The sequence below is a fragment of the Candidozyma haemuli genome (genome assembly GCF_002926055.2).
Source record: "Candidozyma haemuli strain B11899 chromosome Unknown J_2014730914, whole genome shotgun sequence".
Lineage (NCBI taxonomy): Eukaryota > Fungi > Ascomycota > Pichiomycetes > Serinales > Metschnikowiaceae > Candidozyma > Candidozyma haemuli.
Window position 1 is genome coordinate 139,259 of NW_020289908.1, and position 20,164 is coordinate 159,422.

The window sequence follows — 20,164 nt, forward strand, 5'->3', positions numbered from 1 at the left end:
AATCATTAATAGATAGCCACAGTTTGGTTCGGGTTACATGTACAGCGGGGTACATGGGGTGATTAATTGAAATGCTCTGCTTTTATTCGTTGTTTTTTTCTACTTATCGGACTTGCCGGTTTTGACAGGCCCGCCCGTTTTTCCTCTTTTCAAGTGTTTGTGACCGGTCTGGTGACGCTTGATGGTAGTGTCATTTCACGTGACTTCTACTGCTAGTTATTTTTTTTCTTCTTCTTAGCCTTCAACAGGGACTATTGTCTAAACTGGTGCGCACGAGAAAAAATACATCTCGCTTAGGGTGCTATTGTACCCCAAACTTTTTCGCAACCATTATATATGGGCTACGACGAGTGCCACAAAAAAAGCCTCATTTCTCGTATGTATGTATTTTTGTAAACTATTTGCAATTTATGCATGGGTGCTAAAATAAATGCCTTCGGGGTTGGGGGGTGGTTAGACCAATTTGGCAAGGGCTTCTTCTGCCTTTTTCAAGCTCTCCTCGGTTCCCACCACGTAGATAAAATCGCTACTATCACTGGATCTTGGCACGGTGATGAATGCTCCCGTTTTCTCGCGAAGCTCCCTCACGTTGCGGCCTTGCGCTCCCAAGACTTTGTTAAAAAGATTCTTGCGGTTCTTGGGGTAAAACCATCCACTGTGAGTAGCCGCCTTGGCCTTCTCCAAGCGTTCCTTAATTATCTCGGCCACCTTAGCTGTGGCGGTCTCGTCTCCCACTAATCTCCATGGGATGACGACATCCTTCTTGGGCTTCTCCAACAATGTAGTGGTGAACTTGTATGGGCCTTCGTCCTCCTCGCCAGCCACAGCTCCCTCAGGTGGGGTGGGGATACAATCGGCACTAATTTGGGATGCCTTTGTTGCCATGTTGCCGTGCCAAACGTCCACGCTGTACGTATTCTTAAATATTTTGAAGAGAGCTGCCTTTTCAGAAACTAATCCGTGTAGAGAGCCTGGAACAGAAATGACTTCATTCCAACTGTCGCGGGTCAATTCGGCAAACTTCTCCTTCGTCTTCTCAATGTTCTCTGGCAAGCCCGTAACCTTGATCTGGTTCAGGTTCTCGTGGGCTCTAGGAATCCAGATGTTGACGTCGAGTTCTTTTTCCAATCCAAGACGAACGCTTCCATTTGGACCAACGAGGTTTCTGTGTTTAGACCTCGGAATCTCAACGACCTCTTCAACACATGCCTCTCTCTTAGCGACAATATCCTTAATCTGCTTCACAATCTTATTCACAATACTCTTCTCACCAGAAGAGACAATTTCTTCAGATTCGGATCCCTCGTCTGGAATATTCAACAAACGTCCAAACTGCTGTCTTGAAACACCCTCACCTCCGGCGTTTGCAATGATCTCTCTCATGTAAGAACCACCGGGACCAACCAAGTTACGATGGTATACACGAGGTACCTTTATGGTCACAGTGATAAAGTTCTCCGCCTCGTAGACGATCTCGGCAATCTTCTTAGATGCTTCCTTCAATGCGGTCCTAGAACCAGTGAGTTCAACCTCAGCAAATCCTTGAGCTGCCTCTGCATCCTTGTCTCTGTTGAAATGATATTGAACACCAAACCCATCCGAGATATCTTTGATTGTCTCACCGCTCTTACCAATAACTCTAGCAATAGCCTTGGTTGGGATCTTGATTGACTGCTTGTGGCCGTTTTCCTTTTCAAAGGAGTACAATTCTTTAAGTTCCTCTTCGGCTTTGGCAACACTTCTAGATGGTCCTCTGATGGTAATCTCGTCCTTCGAAGCTGGAGCGTCGTCATGCTTCAGATACTTGTCGTTTGGAAACCTGATGGAAACACCGTACTTATCCTGTAATCTGTTCATGTAAATAAAGCCGGGACCAGCTATTTGCCTGTGGTATTGTGACTCCACTCTGACCCTAGCGAGAGTCTCGTCGGCTAGCCTCTTTGCTAACTTAGCGAGGTGATCAGCAGCAGCATCAACGTTAAGTTTGTTACCGGCGACAGAGACAATAGTCTTCGCTGTCTTGTCCGACAAATCAACAGATCTACCCTCATCTAAAAAGACGATGTCAACACCATATTCGGCCCTGATGGCTTGGATGGAAGAACCTCCCTTTCCAATAATCTTTGGCATCACGAAGATCGGTATGTTCAAATCGATGCTGTAATTTGGATTTTCAAAGTCCTCGTCGTAAACCTTTTCAATTCCCTTTTTAATCTTCTCCACTGAAGATGTCAAACCATGAATATAGAGGGCATTGTCAGTATGCTCCAGCCCATTCCATCTTTCTTTCACCTCAACGGAGTCTGGATCAACTTCTTTCAACAACAACCTTAAAGTTGCCCTATTCCGTCCGAAAACAAGATTCTGTGTCCTTTTATGGGCATTCATGACAACGGTGGATATGGAACCTTGCATATCTCTCAATTCATCCAAGCTTCTATAGACTTCACCCAAATTGTCCACCGAGGAGCCCTCTACATCAAAGTCGTCGCTTTCTTCGGCCTCTGAAACATCGAACAACACAATTCGATCACCAAGAGTAACATATTCGACCTTAAGCTCGGGCACTTTTAAGTCAAGGTAGGCAGGAGCTCTTGGAATCAAAAAGCTGTCGATATCATCGATAACTTTCGCCTTTTCAGGAGTAAACTTGTTAACCAAAGCAACAATCTCCTTTCTTGCCTGTCTAGTGGTTTCAATATCATTTGTTTTGACAACAATCTCAATTGGAAGAGATGTGTTGCCCTCTTCAATCAAGAATTCGTGTTTAGGTGGGTTGATGACCACGTCATGGGCAGATGCAATCTTATTGAAATCATCCCTCTTTTTCAACAAGGCAGCAACTGCTCTTACATGTGGAAGGTTGCCTTTGTGGGCTTTGCTCATATCCAAGACCTCGACTTTGTATTGGGAAGTAGTAAGTCTGGCTCTCTCCTGGGCAAGTCTGAGCACGCTCTTCTCGCCAATGAACTTGACGTCAGTTTCCCCCTCGCCAGGCAATTGGATCAAAACATTGTCCTCCTCAATGATTTCCTTGATAGGCAAGAATTGGTGCTTGACCTGGGGAATTGGCACAGAAAGGACAGTGAGCTTGGCCTCCAATGCAGCGACAATATCCTTTATCTTGTCACGAGCCTCCAAAGCTGCCTCTCTGTCACCGGTGATGATCACGCTGGTAGAAGGGGCATCCCAGGTGGGGAAAATAAACTCAAGGCCGGAGTATTCCGATTCGATTGGAGCAGCAGCCTTGGCAACGAAAGGCTTGACAAACTCACTAACAGTAATTTTAATTGACAAGTTCTTCGTCTCTTCCTTGACGATGGCCATAATAGCAGTTTTAGCACGCTTGGTGCTCTCGGCATCGCCCTCAATGGTAACAGGAACAGTTCTAGCGTAGATGTCGTCTTCGTCCTCAGGTTCTGGGGATGGAGATTCCTCAGAGTCGTTGGCAATATCGATTCTAACCTGGTTCTCCTGGATAATAGGCTTCAAATTCTTACCTTGAGCACCAATGACTCTGGATCTCACCTTGGCAGGAATGTCAAAGGTCACAACCACAGGCTTGGTCAATTTCTTAATCACAAGACGTTTAGCCGCTTTCACGTTCTCAGGAGTACCGCTAATCAAAAAAGTTCTCTTCTTGGTATGCTGAGAAATAGTACACTCGACATTGGCGTTGGTCTCTTCCTTAATAGCAGTCATGATCTTGATGAATTCAGCACGAGCCACGTTCAATTGGTCATCAGCGTCCAAAGAAAATGCTTCCTGGACAGTAGTGCCCTTGAAAGCAGACTTAGGAGCAGGAGAAGGAGACGAACTAGCAGAAGTAGCATTCAACACAGCAGCAGCAGAAGAGGCTTTTCCATTACCATTCACACCAGGGCCCCATGGGGTATTGGTGTTGGTAATACCAGCAACATCAGGAGAGCTCTGGCGGCCGCCAAGCACAGGGAAAGCAGTCTCTTTGGAAACAGGTTCCTTCGAAACTTTCTTCACAGGCTTAGGCTCCTCGGAAACATAAGTACCATTGACACGAGCGGCAATGATTTCAGCTGGAGTCGACATGATATCAGCAAGCGTAAACAGGGGGTTTTAAAAAATTTTTCAGGTTTCACACAGATGGGCAATGCTTATAGAGTATAAGCAGCGGGAGATTCTAAGGCGACGATAAAACGGAAGGGTGTGAGGAGATGCACTTTCCGAATCTTAGAAGACAAGTTAACGTATTTTTTTTTCTCTTTTTTTCAATAGCTCAGCTTTAAAGGCAACGTGGTGCTCTTTAAGTAATTCAAAAGGAAGGTCAACGGTATATGGCAAAGACCTATCAGGAGTCCAGAAACAGAGGGAGGATAGTGGTTCTGAGATCTGGAAATTTGGTGAGAAGTAGCCATGGCTGTGTACTGCAGGCAAACGGGCCACAAGCGCCCAACCAGAAACCTCTCTTACGTGGATGTCGTCACGGTGACGACGTACTTATTTTTTGGGGGTTTGTGAGACGGGAAAATGAATTGACGTAATTGGAGAGGAAGTGAAGGTTTTTTTTTTTTTAAAAAAAAAAAAGACGTTTTCTCCTTGACTTACTTATGGGTTGTGGATTGTGACCAGTTGAGGGAACCTCTCGGGTAGCGACATTGTCGTTCCCCTCGTTGGTTTTGCCATGAAAAATTACATTTACGACATTCATACATGCTATTCATAGACGTCATGCTGGTATTGGCAATTGAGCCTTCTTTTTGCTGCCACCTGGCAAACATACCAGGAGGTCGTCTGACACTGGGAAAGGGCATTTTGCACCCACAGTGTGGTGTTCTGATGTACCACACGCCACGTCACTCGCTTACATGCCTACCGTGCGCTAGAAATCGTATGCGAGCCTCGTAAATCAGCTTCGCGTGCAGGTCCGATGCCTTCACATGTAGTATTCGATTGCTGCAAATTGGTCCTAGTAAATCTCTTGGGCCTTCCGAACGTGTCACAAAGACTGGCTTTCCCGCTTAAAGTTCTTCCCAGAGCCTTTGTTGGAGCAAGTACTCTTCGTTGAGCTCGTCAATCTCTTGCCAGTTGCCGATGAAGTCATCGCCTCTGACCACTCCTGGTAGCGTCTTACCCAGCGCGTATCTTCTCCAGAGCTTCTTAGCCTCCTCGTCTGTGCCCAAATCTCTGTATTCGAACTTCACGCCGTTGGCCTGCAAGATGGTCGTGAGACGGTTCGTCCTTTGCATGATTTGCATGCCTCCAGCGAGCGACGTGAAAATGTACACTGGCTGCTCTTTGAGGTGCTTACGCAACTCCTCTGGCGACACGTCAAACTCGTCGTCATTGCTAGGCTGGCTTTCGGCAACGGCTGCTCCGCCAACGACGGCACCAATACCTTCCTTGATCAGGCCGAACCATCCTTTGCTGGCACTTTGAGGCGTACTCTTCTCCAGGGTTTCTTCTTTAAGCTCCCTTTCTTTACTCTCGGGAGCTTCAGTGGCATCTTCATCTGTCTGCTCAGTCGACTCTTCAGGTGCTTCTTCGACCTCACTTTCCTTAGTAACTTCCTCGAAGCTTTCATCGCCATTACCCTTGGGTGTGTCCTTTTCCTCGTCGGCAACAAGAGCAGTCGCCTTAGCCTGTTGCTCATCAGAAGGCTCGTCGTCGTTCTTCACTTCCACTACTTCTTCTTCCGTTTCTGGTGCATCCTTGGCAACCACCGTTTCCTCTTCATCCTTGGAGTCACCAACCTTCTCACCTTCTGTTACATCGGCCTCGGCATCAGATTCGGAGGCTGGCTTGGTTTCTGTCGCTTCAGGTTCTTCCGCTTTGATGTCTTTCTCTGCCTTGGCCTCTTCGGAGTCGTCCTTAGCGTCATCGGTGTTTCCCTTGTCAACTTCTTCAGGCTCGGTTGTTGCTTCGACGGCTTCGACATCCTCTGCTTCAAGCTCTTTGTCGTCATTGGCAGTTTCACTTATAAGAGAAGGCTTGTCTGTGGCAGCTTCGGATTCAGGTGCGATATCTTCCTGCTTTTCTTCTTCAAAGTCAATTTCCGGAACCTTAGCGCCGTGTTCATCAGTCTCAAGTCCTTTCGAGATGACAGTTTCCTCCTTGTCTTCCACAGCATTGCCCTCTTCGTCAACAGATTCATGAAGACCCCTGTCCTCAGTAGCTTCAGGCTCTGTTACATCAACTTCATCCTCAGCGACGAGACTAGGCTTGTTATCTTCTTCATCTGGAACCAGTTTTTCTTCTGCTTTAATGTCCTTAGCTTCTTCGGTTTCAGGAACGTTAGCAACTGGCTCAGAAATTAAATTTGGCTTTTCTTCTTCCTCTGCTTTTTCCTCTTCCTCTGCTTTTTCCTCTTCCTCTGCCTTTTCCTCCTCCTCCTCTTGATTCTCTTGTTCCTTCGTTGACTCGTCTTCGGCCGACTTTGGTTCTTGAGACTCGCTAGGATCTGTGGCATCTGGCTCATCAGCGATACTTTCTTCAACAGATTTAGAAACAGGGGCATCGGTCAGATCGGCCAGGGCAGAAGTTTCTGCGGCCGTCACATTGCTGAGACTGGCATCTTCGTCGACGTCTTTCGATGGGACGTCTTTCGATGGGACGTCTTTCGATGGGACGTCTTTCGATGGAAGATCGCTGAGTTCTTCGTGGTCGCTGCCAGCAGCCTCTTTAACATCTTCCTTGTCATCCTTGTTGATCTTGATATCAGCAGCTGTAACAGTAGGTGCCTCTTCAGCAATTAGTTGCTCTTTAGCCTCTTTGATTTTCTCTTCAGCAGACTCGTCCACGATAGGCTCCTCGAGCTCCTCGGTATCTTGCTGTTCGGACTTCGATAAAGAATCATCTTCTACTTCTTTGTTCTCTGAGACAAAGTCGTGATGTACCTCGTTATCAGCCTCTGAAGGGTCGACATGGATGTCCTTTGCCGAAACTGTAGGAGCCGCCTCAGCAATGAGTTGTTCCTTGGCTTCGCTTTCCTTCTCATCAGCAGGGATATCAGACACTGGGGCTTTCTCCGATTCCTCTTCAATTGGCTCTTCGACTTCAGGAACTTTCTCTTCCTTACTTATCAAATTAGCAGTATCTTGCTGTCTCGAGGGACTTACCACGTTTTTCATGACGTTATCGAAGTTCTCTACTTGGTCAAAGGGGTCATCGCTTATCAACGCACCCTCATGGGCAAGCTCCTCTGGGTTGGCATCATTCTTCTCGTTGATCTCACTTGTAGAGTTCTTCTTAGGTTGTCTGGATCTTGATCTCGAAATACTCCTCAAATAGTTGGTAGACGATTCAGAACGCACTGAGGACAAATAGTCATCATAACGATTACTTGAGGAATCGACATTGAAGTTTGTGTAGTCACCAGTGGTCACTAACGATGGATCCCTGGTGATACCTTCCTCGCCATGAAACTCCCTGAGATTCTGTTGTTGCGAACTAGCTTCAGCAGCAGCAATGGACTCACCCATGGTAGGTCTGGATTGTCTGGTAGCTCTGCTATCCTCCTCATCCACATCAAAGTCAGCAGGACGCTCATATTTGAGTGGAGTTTCAGCATGGGTACTTTTATAAGTGTCACCACGAGCCAAGTGAGGGTTCGTCGTAGGAGAAGACGTCGATCTGGAACCTCTTTCCGAAGACTTATCTCTGAAGCCTGATCTGGAGGACCTACTTGGCGAACGCTCGTACGAGGCAAAGTAAGGCGTGTGTAACGAATCCGACAGCCTTACGTTGGCATTCTCACCATAGTCCAAACTCTTAGCGAACGTAGCGGTCTTTCTTGCTGGGGATGCTCTAGAATTGCTAGGCACACGAGCAGGTGATTCGGCCAAGATATTGCTCTTGGAGCGCTCTCTATCGGAGGAAGAAGGCAACTTGCTAAGGTCGTACGACTTAACTGAGCTCAACAAGTCAGAATGGTCAGCGATCTGATGATCAAGCTGGTACTCAGACAAATTGGGAGCAGAGTAGTTGTCATTGTCGTAGATCGAGCTAGCCTTGGAATCTATGTCCCCAGCAGTGCCTTCTACAGTCGACAGGGCCGAAATAGGGACACTTTCAGGTTCTTGTGAGTTGTCCAACTTAACCTGAGGCTCAATAGCTTTGCTTGAAGATTTCTCCTCTGGAGAATCTTCTGGGGACTCTACTGGAGACTCGTCTTCACCGTCAATCTTATCCTTGGCCGATTTCTCTTGTGGAGCATACCTGGCATTCGACTTGACGTGGCCAGAATCGTCCAAAAACTTATCAAAGTCTTCCTCAGAGCCCAACAAAGCACCTTCACTGATCAAATCATCCAATGACGCGCCAATTGACGAGTTCAAGATGGAATGTTTCTTGGGCTTGCTTTTAGAACGACCCTTGTACTTCTCTGGGTGGATGTAATTCTGGTGAGCCAGATCGTCGGCCGACCGGATGGACGACCCAACCAACGAAGGGGAGTCCAACTTCTCAGCCTTTTCAATTTGTTCTTCAATGTCCATGGTTATCAAAGGTAGTAGATCGTGTCTGATAGCGGTCCAGATAGATAGCGGCCAAATGCCGGAGCGAATGTCAGCAACAGCACGTGAGAGCAGGGAAAATGCCAGAAAACCGAAGCTACCAGCAAGAAGAGGTGATTTTCTGGTATTTATTAAAGAATTCTACTAAGTTACTACCGTTTCTCTATTTTTCGCTAGCTTTCCAGGGTTTTTGGAAAGATTATGGACTGCTCTACCACAGCCTGCGACTGATAACGCTAGATCAGTGAGGCATTTACAGGTGTAGGGGGACATAAATTTGTGGCATTCTACAAGGTTGGTATATTGAAGGAACGGCAATGTTGGCTTTTTCATGCCACCTGGTTTGGAATGACTTTTGGTGATTTCTGGTCGACATGGCCCGGTCAGGCGGGGACCTTCCATTTTTCGCAACCATTCCCAATAGCATAGAGTGGGGAGACACCAAGGCATGCTAGCCTGCTAATGTCTGTTGACAAAGGGCGAGGATGGTGGACAGGAAGGGAAGAGAGATAGAAGAAGAAGAAAAATAAAAAAAAAAGAAAAGAATGAAAAATGGTGGAAAGAACTGACCTAGACGTGACATTGTAGGCACTGTAAGAGCATACACCCAAATGCACGATGTAGCAGAAAGAAGCAGATACTAGACAAACGCTTTAGAAGATCATTTACATGAATTTACATGCTTAGAATACTATTTGTAGAGCTTTTAGTACTTTCACTAACAACTTCTAAATACCTCAAGGTCTACTTCCAACACAGTACCAGATAACACTGTAGGAGAGATATGTGGCTGCAAACTGCAGCACCCAAACCTTCTCCAGCCTCCACCCACCAACAACCTCACAAGCCTATTCTTTACCTCCCAAGTAGCAATATTTCCATATTTTCTATTCACCCATTCCCCTATTACCTATTCCCTAGCTTCCCTTGGCGCCTACTGGCACTTGCCGAGCGCATTCTGGCTCCATACCTATAAATACGCAACCCAGTGCGATAACAAACAGTGGGGCCTACCCAGCCAGTCCAGCACCACCACCCACCAACTACCCAACTCCCAAAACCAATTAACCAAAAACCATCATTCACAAAAGCAACCAACATCCATACCCTTCTTACCCACTTTTCTTCTTTTACTGCACACTTGGGGGTCTCTGTTTAACCTTTTTACGTGACTAGAATGTACACTAGACGAGCACTTCGTATACTGAGAAGCTTCCCCAGCCAGTGTCCCAGCCCTCAACCGACAACCCAAACTGGCCTTGAACAGACATTCAACAACTACAGTAGCGATACTTACATTTAACGAAAACAAAGAAATAAAAAAAAAAAAGAAAAGAAAACAAGAAACATAAAAACTCCAGATTCCAAAACTTCCCAAAACTTCCCAAAACTTCCCAAAACTTCCCAAAACTTCCCAAACCTCCTTCCTCCCCTTCTGTCCTATTATCACTTAGCCGGTTGTACCTCTGGGAGCCTACCTGACTCCACGCTTGCTGTGGTTATTTTACCCTAATCACCGTACGTTTTCGCACCCACTTGGGCTCTTTGTTACACTTTTTTTCGCTTTTTTCACGCTCCACGCTGGTAGCCATAACCGTGGGGGCCAACCGGTGCGCAACCCGGATCCCCGGATCCAAATAGACTGTTTTGGTGGTGGAAGAAGTTGGAATAGAATGTAGATGTTGGTTATGGGACTTTGGGTTTAGTTCCTTTCGGAGACTGCCTTCCTCGGCCACCTCCACTTCTTTTCCTGGGGCTCTGCCGCAGATCCTGGTTAGCATTCCTGTCCCAAAACAAACACACCCAGCAGCCTCACCCAGCAGGTCTGGTTTAACCAAAACACTTGGTATCGGAAAAGATTACTCATAAAACGTCCAAAACGTCTACAACCGTCTTTGACCTTCTTCTGCACCGTAGCTATGGAACTCCACGTTTGTAAGCAGATTACCGTGGTCACGTGACTTCAGCCCACAACTCCACGTTTTCCACCCATTTCCCCCAATAAACCACTTTTATTGTTCATAATCGGAATCTACAACTTGGAAGCCCCTAGTCAATGGAATTTCCAATTCCCTCTATTCTTCCCCCTCCCATTTGTGTCTCCTAGTAGCAACGTTCACAGGTGAGTCGCAGGAAAAGAAATAGGCTGCGGCACCACCACAGGAAAAAAGAAAAACCAAAACCGCCTCGCACTGAGGCCCTCCAGTTTCCTTACCTACCCATCCATCTTTCTCTTTCCCCACCACCAGCATCGCTGAAAACGCAAGCTTTAATTTTCAGATTTAAATAAACCTACGCTAAAGACTCCAGCGGGCCCGTCTAATACAATAATAATCAGCGGTTTCGGCTTCATTCCAGTGTTTTTGGTCTGTCTTCTTTTTCAAGATTTTTATCAACACTCACCATAACCACCATATCACATACACCCATTTCCCATAACATCATGAGTTCCAAGTCAGCAGCAGCGATTCTCCAGCGGCAGTTCAGAGACTTGACCGACCCCAAGAAAGGTATTCCCTCGTTCCACATTGAACTTGACGACGATAACATCTTCTTGTGGAATATCGGCATCATGGTGCTTAACAAGGAGTCCATGTACCATGGCGGTTTCTTCAAGGGCCAGATGCGTTTCCCTGCTGATTTCCCCTTCTCGCCACCTACCTTCCGCTTCACCCCGGCTATCTACCACCCTAACGTTTATCGTGACGGCAGATTGTGCATTTCCATTCTCCACCAGGGTGGTGACCCAACGTCGGATGAGCCCGACAGCGAGACGTGGTCGCCTGCGCAAACGGTGGAGTCGGTGTTGATTTCGATCGTTTCGCTCTTAGAAGACCCAAACGTGCTGTCTCCTGCCAACATTGACGCCTCGGTCGAGTTGAGGAAGAGTCCTGACGCTTACAAGAAGAAGGTGATGCAAGAAGTGACAAGGTCCAAGGGCGACATCCCCGAGGGCTTTGTCGTGCCCGAGTCTGAGGTTCATGCTTACGGCGGTGCCAACGGCACGGCCAAGGACGCAGAACAAGAGCCTGTTGATGAAGACTTCTGGTACGATAGCGAGGAAGAGAGCTTTGACGAGGAGAGCCTCATGGATGACATGGAGGACGTTGAAGATGACGTTGAAGAGGAAGAGAGCGACGTGGACATGGTGGTGAAATAAACCTAATAGCATTCCCACCCAGCAGCTTCTGCTGTCCTACCACCGGTGCCTTCGTCGATCAGTCGTTGCTAATCCCAGAATCGACAAGAAGACCGGTGTTTGTTTCTCGCTCCTACGAGCCTAATGCATCTATACGAACCCACTCATGTCTTTGCTTCTCCATTGCGTCTACTATCTGATGGTCGCAATTTGATTTTATTCTCATGCTCCTACTTCCCGTGATTACTACCCATATTTTTTGTTTAGCATAATAGCATCCTGAGTCTTACGCTGCCACGTAGCCTTGTAGTTCCGACTCCAACGTTTTCGTAAGCACGTCTAGCTGTGCTTTCGCTCTGGCGTCCTCGTAGTTGCTGAGGTAGAAGATCACCACATACAACAGGTTCTTCACACCTTTTTCCGTGGAGAATCGCTTGACCATAGTCCTGAGGTTTCCATCCACATCCATGACAGTCCAGTCGTCCAATTCTGCGTTCCTGGCCTTGGCCTGTTGGTGGAAAGCATTGATCGCCAATAGCGAGAACACTTTGAGATTGTCTGAAGAGATGTCCAAGTTTGGCACCGAAACTGTTGATAACGGAAGACCCTTGTTAGACAAGAGCGATGCAGAAATTGGGCCCTGCCCTTGTGCTGATAGCACGCTCGAAAGCGTCTGTGATATGTGTTTTGGCTGTAACATGTAGATGTGAAGTTTATATGAAATGTGCGAAGTAGTAGATAAGGTGCACCCAAAGAAGGGAATGTGATCGATTGGTCAATGAACGATATGTGAGGAGGGGAATTATTAATATAAGGTTTCGACGGTTAAGGGGTAACTTTGGCTGTTTTAGGTTATTTAGCTTTATTATGTGCTTCTTCGTCGGGGAGGTTCAGTGTGTTGCTCGTATTGGTATCTACTAAGAAGGCCATTATATGGTGGTCTTGAAGTCCAGTCAAGGTTAAAGAATCTGTAGGGGTATTTTCAAAGGCAGAAAATAGATTCGTTACATTGGCACGGTCTTAAATGAAGTTTCTGATTTTTGTTGGCCATGAGAAATTTGTGTTGGTTTGACTGTATTCCAATCTACAGCTAAAAAGTGCAGAATGGTTGCAAAATGTGGAAGAAAAGAGATCCAATGAAAGTGCATCAATTCAATAAAAATGGCCACAAATAGGTTGGGAGATGTAAAGAAGATTCAAGGAAGAGAAAGATGTCAGATTTAGCGATAATGAAAAGACCAGGAGTAAATGGACATCCTTCTCTTCCAGAGCCTCTGAAGTCCTCATTAGAGGCAGACATACCTCGATTCATTGCACCAGCGGTGGAAGAACAAAGTAGAAAGAGTCTATATCTGCAACCTAATTCAGGTTCTTTTTAATCCAGGCTCTATTTAAAAGATGTGCCAAATTCTTCACCCAATTGCCCAACCAAGATATCCACCGTTTGTCTCCTTCCTCTATAGCTCACCTCCTCTACCCAGCTTGTATTCTCCAGCATCCCAAAACTACTAGAAGACAGCCATTCAATTTCATTATCTTCAAGCCCTCTCCCACACTTCAGATCCGCCACATTCCATCCCATTCCACTTCTACACCTTCCAACTCCTCCAGCCCTATGTCCCATTCTTTAGCCCTTTCGCAGCCAGGGCATTTCGCAGCCAACCTTAATCACCACCTACCAGTAACCCAAAACCTCCCTCATTCCATCTTCCATATGATACTACCCCAGTTCAAAAAAGCATGTCTCGCCTACCCAAACCCATTCCTATCAGCCACATTGCTCCCTCTTTGTTACCTTCCTCACGGTCTTTCTCTTGCGGTTGCAAATGTAAACAGTAGCGTGCACAGCGTTGCGATCCTACTGGCTTTTTCTTTTTTTTTTTTTTTTTTTTTTCTACCCAAGCTTCTCACGACGCGAATCTTCCGTGTTTTGCTCCTACCACTAACACACCAACCAGCCCAAACATCCACCACTAGGGCACCTAATTTCTTCTAACTGATCATTTCATTGCATTCCTTGGGTCCATAAGTCCTTGCATATTATAATTTACATCTGCCAATTCCTCAATTCTGTCAAGTCAACAATGCACCTTTAAGATGGATAGAACAAACAAAAAGAGATCATATACTGCCATGTCACAGGCCAAGCGTGTGCCGTTGGCAGAAACCAACCAGAATGTCCCACTGCCGGCAAGCATCAAGCCTAAGGTTAAACAGGCACCATCTGCGGTCCAAAAGCTAGAACGTGAGGATGTTGTGGAAGTGGTTAAGCGTACAGAAGTCACTGTCGAGAAACAAGAGGGTGCAGAAGAAGACGGCTCGAATGAGCTGTTGCTGAAAAAACAACGTAAACCAGAAGATTCCAAGTCTATAGTCAGCGGCCTGGCTTCCGCTGCTGCTAAGTCAGCTAGACTCGTCGGGGACGAGCTCAAAAGCTGGCAGGACTCCTGGCGTAAGATCATGCGTGAATCCGTGGTCTACTTTGATACACAAGGCTGTGATTCTAACAACCAAACCCAGCATAACGAGCAAAAGAGAGCACAGCGTGCTTTGAGACTGGTAGGTTGTGAAATTGTGCCTTTCTACGATAGAGATGTCAGCATTATTGTCAGTCGACGTCAATTCAGCACCTCAAAATCCTACCCTAATAATGACATATTCCATGACGCCGTGAGCCTTAAGATCAAGGTCTGGGACTACGATAAGGTATTCAGATTCCTCAAGAACTTGGGTGTGTCCGACTCCGGATCCCATGAGCGCACAGGTAACTTATCTAATCTTCTTAAAGAAGAAAAGATCTTTGGCTCAGCTGATAGAGATCCAAATGCAAAGAGAGAAGATTTGTACTACTTGGAGAAGAACTTTCTCTACATTTATGACTTGTCCCAAGCCGTGCGCCCCATAGCCGTCCGTGAATGGTCTGGCGAAAACTATCCTTCATTTTACTACACGCTTGACGGAAAGTGTCCGTTCATTCCCGACACATCAGATAATCTGGAGAGAAAGAAGTTGCGCAGGATACAGAAGTTTGACGCTACTAAGGACTACAGAGATCTTCTAAAGAAAGTTACTGACGTCATCATAGGTTATGCTCGTGACAAGATCACCATAAACTCATCTGCTCTCACAGAAACCAGCACAAGCACAGATTCCGCAGAGGCTACCGACAATACGGTAGTCGACGAGACCTGTAGCGCTGAGTCGAAAGAGGGTAACGCTGACGACAATGATAATGACACCATTCTGATGGAGAAGCAACCAACCCCGAAGACGACGAGATAAACGTTGATACGCATCATGACTTCAACTTCAAAGCTCCTGCGGGATTGATGAGAAATTCCTCTGTCATGCAACCATTTAATAATTCTGTATCGCAGTCAAACTCCAAGTTTTACGACGTTGTTGCATCCGGATACAATGGCGCCTCTAACGCTCAATCTATTTCTATGGATTCTGTGCTTAACAGCGCTGCCCAACAGCATGCTCACCAAGGCAATGGTCTTGGACCTGCCGTCTCACAAGTCCCATCGAAGAACTTGAACAATCTCAAAAGGCGTATATTCATGAAGAAACACATGCAGAAAACCGATTCTCGCGAGCGAGAGAGGGAGCGTGAATTGAAGCCTGGTTATTGCGAGAACTGTCGAGTCAAGTATGACAGCTTTGATGAGCACATCATGTCCAACAGACATCGTAACTTTGCATGCAACGATGAAAACTTCAGGGAAATCGATGACCTCATTGCCACGCTTAACGAGAGTAAGTTCATGGGCTACGTCGCCTCCAATGGTGATTACAGATGTGAGTAAAGCTCACGTCGCAGTCCATGCCCAATGGCCTTGACATGTCTCCTCGGTTGCATGGAAAAAAGAAATCAACGAAAGCACACATAAAAGTTAAAAAAATGAAATAAATATAGAAAGCATCTCGATATCTTCGAATTCAAAATATACAGCATCCATCAAATAGCCCCATCGGTAGTAGTAAGTTGTGCAGTCAAGTCAAGCTACATAGTGAAAAATCGCAGTCGCTTCTTTCACACTCATAGACTACAAGAAACACACCATGAGCTTTAGACTAAGGAGCCTAGACCTAGCCTATAGCTGCATGCTCCTGAGGCGATGCCTCAGCTCGCTTCGAGACCTACCTAAAGTGAGCAACGGAACCTCGTCTGGTGCTTCTAAGCCAGAAGAGTCCTCGGGTGGGAAAAGACCAAACCGTTTCTCCTTGCTTTACGGTGAAAAGAACAAACCAAATGGACCAACTGGACCAAACAGGTTCCAGAAAAGACCTCAAAATAGACACCAGAACAGATTCGACAACAGGAATGAGAATGTAAATGAGAACAGAAGCGATAACAGATCAGACAATAGGCCTCAGAGGAGACATGATAACAGACCTGATAACAGAACAGAGAACAGATCCCATGAAAAACCTCCAAAGAAGCAGGCAGATATCCCCAAAAAGCCTTCGAACGAAGAAGAGGCTGCTTCCACTAGCAAGATCCAGACATACGATCAGATTAAGCAGCGCTTACAAGAGCGTATGAAGAAACTGAGTGGCAGTGAACCTGCAAAGGCTCCGGTCACGAAAAAGAAGACTCATAAAAAACCTGTTAAAAAGGATAACATCAAAATCAATATCCCAACTTTCGTGTCAGTTTCCAACTTATCTACTATCATGGGCGTGCAGCTTTCTAAGATGCTTCCTAAGCTTAGTGAGCTTGGTTTCGAGAATATGAGCCATAACTTTATCTTAGACAAAGAGAATGCATCCCTTATCGCAGATGAGTTTGGTTTTGACGTCTCCATGAGTGATGAAACAGGTTATGATCTTTTCCCAGCCCCAGAGAACGAGAAGTTTCTTGAACCTAGGGCCCCAGTTGTTACCATCATGGGACATGTGGACCACGGTAAGACCACAATTTTGGACCATTTAAGGAAGACTTCGGTGGTTCAGGGCGAATTTGGTGGTATCACCCAGCACATTGGTGCGTTTTCTGTGACGACGCCCATTTCAAAGAAGAAGATTACATTCTTAGACACTCCTGGTCACGCTGCTTTCTTGAGTATGAGAGAGCGTGGTGCTATAGTTACAGATATTGTGATTCTTGTGGTCGCTGCTGATGATTCGGTTATGCCGCAAACGATTGAAGCCATCAAGCATGCCAAAAAGTCTGGTGTACCAATCATCGTTGCAATTAACAAGTGTGACAAACATGGTCTTAACATTGATAAGGTTTTAGCTGACTTGTCCAGGTATGAAATTGATATCGAAGACTACGGTGGAGAAACTCAGACTGTCAGAGTTAGTGGAAAGACAGGTTTGAACATGGACAAGCTCGAGGAAGCAGTCATCACTCTCAGTGAACTCAGTGAGTTCAAGGCTGAACCAAAGGGTGTTCCAGCTGAAGGATGGGTCATTGAAAGTGAGGTCATCAAGGGTTTGGGCAATGTCTCGACAGTATTGGTAAAGCGAGGAACGATAAAGCCAGGAAGCTTTTTGGTTGCAGGTACCACATACTGTAGAGTGAGAGGCATGAAGGATGAGAATGGTAAGACATTAAAAATGGCAGGGCCATCGACTCCTGTTCAGATTTGGGGTTGGAAGGATCTCCCTCAGGCTGGAGATCAAATCTTGCAAGCTGATTCAGAGAAAGTGTGCCGTAAGGTTGTGAGAAACAGAGAAGAGAGAAACAATATCATTCAACAGTCTAAAGATATCGAGAAGATTAATGAGATGAGACAGGAAGAACTCAACGAGCTCAAGCGTCAGGAGAAGATTAATGAATACAAGTTGGCTGGCCTTGATCCCCTGGAACTCATGAGTGAGGAGGAGGTCAAGAACAAGACAACTGTGGTTACTTACATTGTGAAGTCAGATGTCTATGGATCAGCTGAAGCTATCAAGGAGAGTATTGACGGCCTTGGTAATGACGAGGTTAAAGCCAAGGTGGTTACATATGATGCTGGTGCCCCTACTGACTCTGACGTCGAAACTGCTGCCACTGTTGGTGCTACCATCATGAGTTTCAACATGAAAGTGCCCAAGCAGATTCAAGTCAAGGCTGACAGAGCTGGTGTGAAGATCTTTGAGCATAATGTGATCTACCGTTTGATAGAGCAGGTCACTCTGGAGTTGACATCCAAGTTGAAACCCCACATCGAGATTAAGGTCCTTGCAGAGGCAGACTTGAAGACCGCTCTTCTGATTACAGGTAAGAACAAGACAGTTATTAAGATTGCCGGTTGTAAGGTCAATACTGGTATCTTAAAGAGATCTTCTAACATCAGAGTTTTGAGAGATGGAGAGGTCATTTACAAGGGTAACCTCTCATCGCTCAAGCATGTTAAGCAAGACATTTCAGAAGCTGCCAAGGGAAGCGAGTGTGGTTTGGCTTTTGCCAACTGGGACAAGTTCCAAGAAGGAGACAAGATAGAAGCATACGAGGAGCACGAAATCCCGCGCTACTTGTGATTGTAAATAGTATAAAGTCATTTAGTGACTACCAAATAGACGGAGACATGAAAATAGAGAAATTTGGCTTCACCTTATATAAGCATCTTTTGTTACTGGTTCTCTTCTGGTTATCACAATTTTGCACCCACTTCGCACGAAAAAGATCTCATCGCAGATATCAAAAAGTGATATAACCCCATCATGTCAAGCCACGACGAATATTCCTCGGACGAAGAGGACTTGTTTGACTCTCCCAAATCAGACGTTTTCCTCGGCTTCGTCGATATCGGAATTGGTGAAGATGATGAGTACCCCACAATTGAAGATACCTTTATCGGTGGGCAGCCCATCTGGCCCCATCCAGAGTCTAAGCCCAAAGAAGAAGACTTGAAATGTGATAACTGTGGCAGTCTAATGGCTTTACTAGCCCAAGCTTATGCTCCTTTGGATGGCAAGGCCTATGACAGATTAATATATGTTTTTGCGTGCAAGAACACCGCTCGGTGCTCAAGAAAGAAGGGCAGCATCAAGGCCATTCGTGCTATCAACAAGGACCCTGCTATTGCACAGAAAATTTATGAAGAGCAACAGGAGGAGGCACAGAAGGCCTTGGATGAAAAGCTTCGGTTGGAAGATAAGAAGAAGTTCCAGATAGAGATGACCAAGGACTTGTTCGATGTCACCAAGCCAAGTGACAAGGGTGGTAACTCTTTCCAGACTAATGATAACCCATTCAAGTCGCTGAAACCATTTGGTGACTCTAATGCATTCAATAGCTCTTCCCCATTTGGCTCTTCAAACCCGTTTGAGAAGAAAGAGCAGCCACAGCCCGAGAAAAATGGTAAGAAGAGTTATGCTGAGGCTAGTAAGACTGCTAAACCTCCAGCTCCAGTGAAGAAGCCATTAAGTGCAAATTTGCCAGAGTACCCAGGCTACATTCTTTTCACAGAAAAAGAAAAACTCAAGAAGGTGACTCTTGAACCTGAGCTCGAGAAGTATAAGCATTTGATAGAGACTTCTACGGAAGAAGAGGGACCAAGCAAGGGCGGAAAAAAGGAGAGAACACTCTCGTCATCCAGCTCTTCTTCTGCAGCAGTCAACTCACAGACAAACCAAATCTCCAAGATGCTAGATGACAAGTTCTTCGAGAACTTCACTTCAGTGGTCAACCATAACCCAACACAAGTGCTTCGGTACGACTTGGATGGTCAGCCTATACTTTACAGCGGCAAAGATGATGTTGCCAAGCAGGTTTCTGACAAAACAATTCCTGACCCAGCATACAACCCATCTTCAAGAAGAAGATTCGAACTACAGTTAATGCCTAAGGCCATCATGGACCTCGAAGGAGAAGGTGCCTCTGTAGCCGACATTTTGAACGGTATGTCCTGGGGAACGATCGTGGTTTACACAGACGAAGAGGACTACATGCCCAGCTTGGACGAGAACCATGTTGGATACGTGAGAGAGTACTGTGGAGTACAATGGGAGGAGAGCGTCGAGAGAGCCCAGGAAGGAGCCACCGACGCCTAGATAGGCTAATGAACGGATTCAGATGGGCACACTGTTGGTTTTCAACAGGGCTCTTAAATGAAGCTTGTAGAACGTTATGCATGCTGTATTCTACAACGTCATATCTCCATAGGTTCTACTTTCGGTACACACTGACCCGAGGCATCGTTTCACAACTAGTGCAACGAAAACTACCCAGCGCAGAGCAACTAACCATGAACGATCCAACGCGTAAAACGTACAAAACCGGTATAATCTGATCTCAAGTGCGTTTGTCCCCCCACGTATGAGGCTTAAGACAAATGGCCAGTAGAAACGGTAACGCTATTGCTCTGCCAATGAAACGGTTAGGTAGCCCCAAGTAAGACGCGCTAGGAAGCAGCCAAGTTTCAGGTTTGTTTCAGAATGCCGTGTTGCGAGAGTGAATGAGTTGAAGGCACCGTGAGGCTCGAAAAAAAAAAAAAAGGGAAGAGAACCAAAAACAGGCGCCTTGCAGCGAGGCAGGGAACCTAATGACGTCAAGGAAAGGTGTTGGCCTGGCGAGTTGGTAACAGTTCACATGGTGGGG

General features: G+C 46.1%; 6 protein-coding genes across 6 annotated transcripts; 3 read left to right on the forward strand and 3 right to left on the reverse strand. All coding sequences in view use genetic code 12, as the record gives it.

Annotated features, from left to right (window-relative positions):
• Nucleotides 1-453: 453 nt before the first annotated feature.
• On the reverse strand, nucleotides 454-4,065 carry CXQ85_005340 (uncharacterized protein; the record flags this gene model as incomplete). The annotated part of the gene is made up of 1 exon (XM_025488936.1): nucleotides 454-4,065. The coding sequence occupies one exon, from the start codon at nucleotides 4,063-4,065 to the stop codon at nucleotides 454-456; it is 3,612 nt and encodes a 1,203-aa protein (XP_025343252.1).
• A 929-nt stretch (nucleotides 4,066-4,994) lies between these two features.
• CXQ85_005341 (uncharacterized protein) lies at nucleotides 4,995-8,468 on the reverse strand (the record flags this gene model as incomplete). The annotated part of the gene is made up of 1 exon (XM_025488937.1): nucleotides 4,995-8,468. The coding sequence occupies one exon, from the start codon at nucleotides 8,466-8,468 to the stop codon at nucleotides 4,995-4,997; it is 3,474 nt and encodes a 1,157-aa protein (XP_025343253.1).
• Nucleotides 8,469-10,929: 2,461 nt separating this feature from the next.
• On the forward strand, nucleotides 10,930-11,646 carry CDC34 (SCF E2 ubiquitin-protein ligase catalytic subunit; the record flags this gene model as incomplete). The annotated part of the gene is made up of 1 exon (XM_025488938.1): nucleotides 10,930-11,646. One exon carries the CDS (start codon nucleotides 10,930-10,932, stop codon nucleotides 11,644-11,646), a length of 717 nt encoding a protein of 238 aa, XP_025343254.1.
• A 265-nt stretch (nucleotides 11,647-11,911) lies between these two features.
• Nucleotides 11,912-12,325, reverse strand: CXQ85_005343 (uncharacterized protein; the record flags this gene model as incomplete). The annotated part of the gene is made up of 1 exon (XM_025488939.1): nucleotides 11,912-12,325. One exon carries the CDS (start codon nucleotides 12,323-12,325, stop codon nucleotides 11,912-11,914), a length of 414 nt encoding a protein of 137 aa, XP_025343255.1.
• Nucleotides 12,326-13,758: 1,433 nt separating this feature from the next.
• Nucleotides 13,759-18,102, forward strand: IFM1 (translation initiation factor 2; the record flags this gene model as incomplete). Its single annotated transcript, XM_025488940.1, has 3 exons — nucleotides 13,759-14,836; nucleotides 14,896-15,426; nucleotides 15,779-18,102. 3 exons carry the CDS (start codon nucleotides 13,759-13,761, stop codon nucleotides 18,100-18,102), a joined length of 3,933 nt encoding a protein of 1,310 aa, XP_025343256.1.
• Nucleotides 18,103-18,285: 183 nt separating this feature from the next.
• On the forward strand, nucleotides 18,286-19,617 carry CXQ85_005345 (uncharacterized protein; the record flags this gene model as incomplete). Its single annotated transcript, XM_025488941.1, has 1 exon — nucleotides 18,286-19,617. One exon carries the CDS (start codon nucleotides 18,286-18,288, stop codon nucleotides 19,615-19,617), a length of 1,332 nt encoding a protein of 443 aa, XP_025343257.1.
• Between the last annotated feature and the right edge of the window lie 547 nt (nucleotides 19,618-20,164).